Source organism: Nicotiana tomentosiformis, chromosome 9 (assembly GCF_000390325.3).
Source record: "Nicotiana tomentosiformis chromosome 9, ASM39032v3, whole genome shotgun sequence".
Lineage (NCBI taxonomy): Eukaryota > Viridiplantae > Streptophyta > Magnoliopsida > Solanales > Solanaceae > Nicotiana > Nicotiana tomentosiformis.
The window spans coordinates 4,630,935-4,638,229 of record NC_090820.1 but is presented as its reverse complement, the minus strand read 5'-3'; the positions used below and the strand labels follow the sequence as shown (position 1 = coordinate 4,638,229).

General features: G+C 32.6%; 1 protein-coding gene across 2 annotated transcripts; it reads left to right on the top strand.

Moving 5' to 3' along the window:
• The first annotated feature begins 1,436 nt into the window (after window positions 1-1,436).
• Window positions 1,437-4,929, top strand: LOC104090382 (palmitoyl-acyl carrier protein thioesterase, chloroplastic-like). Of its 2 annotated transcripts, none has more exons than XM_009595455.4 (6): window positions 1,437-2,036; window positions 2,255-2,388; window positions 2,826-2,939; window positions 3,234-3,405; window positions 3,491-3,559; window positions 4,121-4,315. In XM_009595455.4, the coding sequence occupies exons 1-6, from the start codon at window positions 1,686-1,688 to the stop codon at window positions 4,178-4,180; spliced, it is 900 nt and encodes a 299-aa protein (XP_009593750.1). In that variant the 5' UTR covers window positions 1,437-1,685; the 3' UTR covers window positions 4,181-4,315. The 2 variants fall into 2 exon arrangements, with proteins under 2 accessions (XP_009593750.1, XP_009593749.1); XM_009595454.4 differs by lacking the exon at window positions 4,121-4,315 and adding an exon at window positions 4,322-4,929 and having other exon boundaries at window positions 1,438-2,036.
• Window positions 4,930-7,295: the final 2,366 nt, after the last annotated feature.

Genomic DNA, 7,295 nt, shown 5'->3' with positions numbered 1-7,295 from the left:
AATCTTTAAGTTTTTAAAATAAAATTTACATGTTCAGAAGTTACATAAAGAGTATAATATAAGTCAAAATAATTAATAATTTAAAATATTTAAAAAATCATATGAAAATATGGTGGTCAAATGAATACTCGTTTGACTCTGTAAATCGGATGGAGGGAGTAATTAATTAGACTCGACCGTGCATTCTAGTAAATAGTTGTTGCAGTTCTCTTTATAGCTATTTTTCATATAGGGAAGGGGAGCAAGGAACCTACTAAATTTGGATTTTAAGATTGGTAAGAGTTTCATCAACTAATTAATGAACCTGCTAATCGTTCAGAAGAATTTATCAAGTTGAGCACATTGGATAAACACTAAAATTAAAATGAGTCTGACTCTGATACTATGATAAAGAAATAAACATTGAATCTAACTCGATTCTAAAAATTAGCACAAAATGTGAGAATTGTCCAAGACCGGTTCCATAAGGGACTTAATTGTTTGACACGACTATTAATGCAAGCATAGAATTTTAAATTTTAAATTTGAGTTTGGATAAAACTGAACATGTCTATTTAGAAGCGTCTCTTCCAAAAGGTCTTGTCTTTGCTCTACAAATAACAGTTTTCACTACAAAGTGGTATAAAAAACCTTGCATGTATGATCTTGGCTTGTTATATCCCGAAGAAGATTGTCTGTATTTTCCTCAATTAAAATGCAGGCAATGTTGTTCTCACGCTCCAAGCTTTCCTTGTTCTCGTTTTCAAATTACTAAATTTTCTAACAAATGATTTATGCATAGAGGGTTAAACGTAGAACAGCCATTACTTACAAGTAAAATAATGCAAATCAAAGCTAATCACAAATCGGGTATTTGTCTCAGAGAATTTAACATGGGTTTCAAATCTTGTAATAATTCCTTCTTTTTAAAATGAAAGGAATATTTCTTGGTAGTTTGAGCTGTAATGACTGGCGGTTGGGTAGTGGGGCTAAGATGACTTTGTTAAGTCTACTAATAAATGATCGTTTACACATTAATTTTCCACTGCATTTTTGTTAATCAACTGATAAGACAACCTTCATGCTTTAATTCGGATTCTGTACGTGGTACACCAAAATAACGATACGTGTCGCGGTGTCGGGTTTCGAAGTCACGAGTTCGAAGCATATGAGCTGCGACCAAAACTACCCCTCTGCCATAGTTTTAGATTTTAGATTAAACAAATTCGTAGGCACCTCACAGGCGGATTCATGATTTAAATTATATGGGTTTAATTTTTAAAATTTTTAGTACTGAACTTATTATATTTTTAAAATTATGTGTTCATATCTACTATTTTTAAAATTTTAATAATGTTTACATATAATTTTTTACTCTACGTCAAAAGTTATGGGTCCAATTAAACCGGTCACAACCATCTAATAACCTATATAAGAGGGGAGGTTAATTAGTCCAAGTTAAACACGATGCGCGCGGGAGAGGACAGGTAGGTATATATAAAAAGGCGTGGCTACACGCCCAATATCAACCCCCTACGACCTAATTATATCATCTGCTTCCTTTCTCTCTTCAAAAATTTCAAGTTTTTTCAAAAGCCCTCAGAAAAGGAAAAGTCCAAATTATCAAAAGTATTAGGAGAATCTATTTTAACGGGTTCTTTGATCCAAACTGAACTCCTTATAATACTGTGTTGAATATTTTGATCATGATTGTAACTGCTACTACTGGTGCATTTTTCCCCGTCGCAAATTATTCACCTGAATTTAGAGAAAGCGCATCAGGAAAGCTAGGAGGAAGTATTGATGCACCGCGAGTAGACAATTATAAGAAGTGTTCTATTTGTAGCCTACAAATTAAGGCGAATTCTCAAGCATCGCCGCATGTGAATGGATCAAACGTTTGCCTTAAGCACGATCATAGGCTCAATATCGACCCTTTTGGACAGGGAAAACTCATGCAAGATGGCTTTGTTTTTCGTCAAAGTTTCAGCATCAGGTCATATGAAATCGGGGCTGATAGGGCTGCGTCTATAGAAACGATGATGAATCTTTTGCAGGTTGGCATAGCATTTTTGGAATTTGCGCATTAAACTGAATGTGTGTTTGATATCAGGGAAAATGACATATATATTTATATTTATTGAGATTTAATATATTTTGGTAGGTCTTTACATATATATGTATACGCCGAATCAATAGTTATCGGTTCAGAATCAGATTACCCCCTTATTACTATATAAATATACTTCATAAGATTGAGTTGGTTGTACTGCAGGAAACATCTCTAAACCACGCGAAGAGTGTAGGACTTATGGGGGATGGGTTCGGGTCAACTCCAGAAATGTCCAAAAGAAATTTGATTTGGGTTGTCGCGAAGATGCAGGTTTTGGTGGATCGCTATCCTACTTGGTAAGTTTCTGCTCTTGATTTTATGGTTTCAGTTCCCCCCGAGAGGAGCTAGAGAAAAGTTCACTCTTAAGCCTTAAAGAGTGTGATGTAGATAGTTTTTCAGTGGCGGACCTAAGTGGTGGCTAGCGGGTTCAGTTGAACCCGCTTCACAAAAAAATAATATTGTGTATAAGTATAAATTAGGATTAAACTACTATTTTACCACTAAATTTATATACTTATAAGATTGAACCCGGTTGCACAAAATTTTGGGTCCGCCACTGACTGTTTCTATGGCTCGAGCCCTTAAGTTGGTTGAATATGGTGATTATTTGTCTTTTCTTGATTCTGCTTATATCAAAATCTGTTCCTGGATTACTAATTGCACATTTTCTTTTGCCATTGTGAAGAAATTAATCACTTGGACTTATGATACTGCTTTGATTTCTTTTGCTCAGGGGCGATGTTGTTCAAATAGACACTTGGATAGCTGCTTCAGGGAAGAATGGAATGCGGCGTGATTGGCTTGTCCGTGATAGTAATACAAGGGATATATTGATGAGAGCTTCCAGGTAGATACTTCCTATATATGTTAAGATGTTCAGATTTCAAGAGTCAAACAAATCCTTCTTTGACCGCGATTCTTTTATACGTCTTTTAAATACTTTGAATTATTAATTATTATGACTTATAGTACTCTTTTTACGTAGTTTCCAAACATAAATTGGGACAGAGGGAATATTAGTTTGCATCTTACTCCCCACAGTTTGATGAAGCCTTCACTTTTAGTTCAGCTATTTTGTGGCAAATGCTACAACTTTCTTATGGTCTCTAGTAGTAGTATGTTTATATATGGTTGTTTACAGCTTATGGGTAATGATGAATGAAGAGACGAGGAAATTATCTAAAATACCAGGTCAGGTTAAAACTGAAATTGAAGTTAATTTTGTGGATTTGCCTCGGGTTCTTGATTGGGACAGCAAGAAGTTACCAAAACTTGACGAGATCACAGCAGACTACACTCGTACTGGTTTAACTGTAAGGAAAAAAAATACTTCAAGAATGATATAATGTCTTTTTAATAAAATTTTTAGTAATTACTGCTGGTTTGTTAATTCAATAGCCAAAATGGAGTGATCTAGACGTGAACCAGCATGTTAATAATGTCAAGTACATTGGCTGGATTCTTGAGGTACATCTTTCTTGTTCTTATTTTTCCCTTCACCACATTCCCTTTAATAATGTGAAGGAGTTATGTTGTGTCTTGTATCAGTATGCTCTTTAATCAATCATCATTTACCTAATACAATCAAACTTCTCTATAATAGATTCGTTTATTTCGAAATATTTTGGCGGCTATAGTGAAATACTATTATAGAGGACATATATTATAATATAATATAAATTTTCGATTACGAGAAAAACTTGTCTTTTATAATGAATGAATGTTATATAGACATGTTTTTATAGAAAAGTTTGATGGAAGTTTTACTAATCCAAGTGATAATCCTTAGATGTCTGAATAAAACAGGAAAGTCAAAAGAGACTAAACAGAGCATTTTCATTTCTATAATATTTTTTTTGTTTCCATTGTCTTCTAATTGTGTGTTATTGACGAATATGAATATAGCTGGTGAGAATTCCAGAATTGTCAACTATGTTGTTTTTTCACGTGTCATTAGCTGAATATACTAAAGAAAAATTATGAAGGGGAGTCTTGACGTAACTGATAAAGTTGTTGTCATGTGACCAGGAGGTCACGGTTCGAGCCGCAGAAATACAGGCTAAAGTTGCGTACAATAGACCGTTGTAGTCCGGCCCTTCCAAGGACCCCGCATATAGGGAGCTTAGTGCACCGGGCAGATTACTAAAGAAAAATTATCCATAGTTCTTGGAATCTCATTTACATATCTTTTGGGCTTATGATTGTTTGGGACAATGTATTTTACTGCAGAGTGCACCTATGCAAGAACTAGAGGGTTATGAGCTTGTTGGCATGACGTTGGAGTACCGACGTGAGTGCAGAAGAGACAGTGTGCTACAATCTCTCACATCCGTATTGCAAAATGCAGTGGGTAATTTGGCCAACTCCAGCAATGTCGAGTGTCAGCATTTGCTTCGTTTGGAGAGTGGCGAAGACGTTGTGAAGGGATGGACTGAATGGAGGCCAAGATTTGCCAACAGAGAGCAATAGATCGTGAAATCAGTCACTGATACTTCCATTAGGATAGGCTGCCCATATTACACCCATGCGTGAATATAGGATGCCTTGTGAAATGGGCCGTCCCTTTAATTGAGAGCAATGGATAATTTGCAGCAAGAGTGCCTAGCTATCTCTTGGGCATGTCACAATCCCTTGTTGATCTTATATTATATATTCCCTCACTGCATATAATGTATATCTATTTTCCTTTGTATGCTTGTTTTTTTCATTTATTGTTCATCTTTCCTATTGGTGAAACTAGAATTTAATGTCATTGGACGAATGAAGATTTTACGTTATAGCAATGTTTTACTATTTATAATGCAAGATGATTCTCAAGGAACATCCTCTTGATCTCATGGACAATTCATTTATACTAGTCTTCAAATTATTCAACCACTATTTTAACTCAAAAAATCGCATTACCTGTGCAAAATCAATAGTAGATTTGCCTTTCAATAATTAAAAGTTACTTATGATTAACCGTGTGAAGCGCGAACAATTTTACTAGTAACATTTTAATATTGACCATGTGCTAGGACGCGTAGGAATCATGAAATAATTGTATTATTGTGAATGATAAATGGTACAAGAATCTGAAGATTACTTCCATGATCATCGGCAGATTTTCTCAATTTTACAATATTTGTTTATGAATTATTTAAGGAATCTATATATATATATGTATATATCTATATATATATATATATTAAAGGAATAAAATTACCATATATAATTAGCATCGTGGTTAAACCAAGTGTCAAACTAATAAATGTCAATAGTATATGGTAACTTTATAACTTTGTTAGTCAAATACAAATATATATATATATATATATATATATATATATATATATATATATATATATATATATATATATATATATATATATATATTAAAGGATAATTTTGAATCTATAGATAAAGTTTTTAAATTTGAATTAAAATAAAAAAGTAATTTATCTTTTGTTATCATGTTATCATACTTAATTCGGTTAATGGTCATATGCAATCATATTAGGAACTTTTGTTATCTTAATTTAAATTATTTAAATAGTAGTTCGCATCTGGCAAAAAAGAAAATAAAATACCCATATAACTATAAAACTCTTTTACATTTAAAATCCTATAATTATAGCTCTTTAAAACACTATAACTAGATTTGAATAAAGTGAATTTCTTTTAAAATAAATGTAATAAATAGGGTACACGTAAAGGCCCAAAAATGACCTTGTGGTATTCGAAATGGATCAATTATAATCCCCGTTTAAATTTGAGTCCAAAAATGACCCTGCCGTTATAAAATGAGTCTAATAATGCCCCTGTGTTATTCAAAATGGATCAATTATAACCCTCATTTAAATTTGAGCTCACTAATGACCCTGCCGCTAAAGAATGGGTCTAATACTGCTATTTTCCTCACTCAGTAATAAAAATAAACCGAAAAAATATTGAACCGTCAAATTGAAAAAAAAAAAATTTTGCAAAATATTTTTATTTTTTTAAAAAACTAATGCATATGTAGTCCACTGCTTTAGAAGAGTTTTTGTTTCCAGTTTTTTTTTTTTTTAAAAATAATTCCAGTATTTACAAAAATAATACTTTAAAAATACTGAAAAGACTTAAAAATATATATTTTGCAAATTCCTTTCTTTTTCTAGTTTTTACAGAATATATATTTTTCAGTTTTTAAAAGTATTTTTTAAAAAAAAAAAAAATTTCCAGTTTTTACAAAAACAAATACTTTGAAAAAACTGAAAAGACTTAAAAATATATATTTTGCAAATATTGAACCGTACGGTTCAATATTTTTTTGGTTTATTTTTATAAAATAAAAAATCTACCATAATTATCGGTACCGTTATAGATTTATATAAAAACATACGGTTTTATTAAAAAAAACCTAAAAATCGGTTCGGCACGGTACGATTATGTCGGTTTAGTCGGTTTTTAAATATTCATTTGCACCCCTAATCATTATTGACTTAGGGAAATAGCAGTATTAGACCCATTCTTTAATGACAGGGTCATTAGTGAGCTCAAATTTAAATGAGGGTTATAATTGATCCATTTTGAATAACACAAGGGCATTATTAGACCCATTTTATAACGGCAGGGTCATTTTTGGACTCAAATTTAAACGGGGGTTATAATTGATCCATTTCAAATACCACAAGGTTATTTTTGGACCTTTTCCCTATATAATGATGTAAACCTAGATGCTAGAGAAAGAAACATTACTGTAACGACCCGAAATTTTTACTTTCAGGACCGTGATGGGGCCTAACATTTCACTTGCTAGGCAAGCCAACGTTAAAAATAATCTTACCCATTTTAAAGCAACTTAAATTAATAGAAGTCAATTACTGAAATAAAGTGCGGAAGACCATAAATAACGAATTATCAAAATACATCCCTGAATCTGGTGTCACAAGTGCACGAGCTACTTGAATAATACAAATAACGGTCTGAATAAAATTCAAGATGTTTGAAAGATAATACACAGCTAAGATAAGATAGAAGGGGACTTCAGAACTGCGGGCGCTGTGCAGTTATACCTCGAGTTTCCTTTGAGTAGCTGAATTCGAGCACGTCTATGGTACGCTACTGGGATGTCATGACCCAAAATCCAACTAGTCATGATGGCACCTAACCCAACCTGTTAGGTAAGACAATTATCAACTATCCAATTCCAATAATAATTATTAAAGCAATTTAAGTAAAT

What these genes read in the sequence shown, in the direction of transcription:
- LOC104090382 (XM_009595454.4), top strand. Translation starts at nt 1,686, where the DNA reads ATGATTGTAACTGCTACTACTGGTGCATTTTTCCCCGTCGCAAATTAT. An exon ending in GTGGATCGCTATCCTACTTG is followed by an intron (nt 2,389 to 2,825) that starts GTAAGTTTCTGC and finishes TCTTTTGCTCAG; the next exon opens with GGGCGATGTTGTTCAAATAG. An exon ending in ACATTGGCTGGATTCTTGAG is followed by an intron (nt 3,560 to 4,321) that starts GTACATCTTTCT and finishes ATTTTACTGCAG; the next exon opens with AGTGCACCTATGCAAGAACT.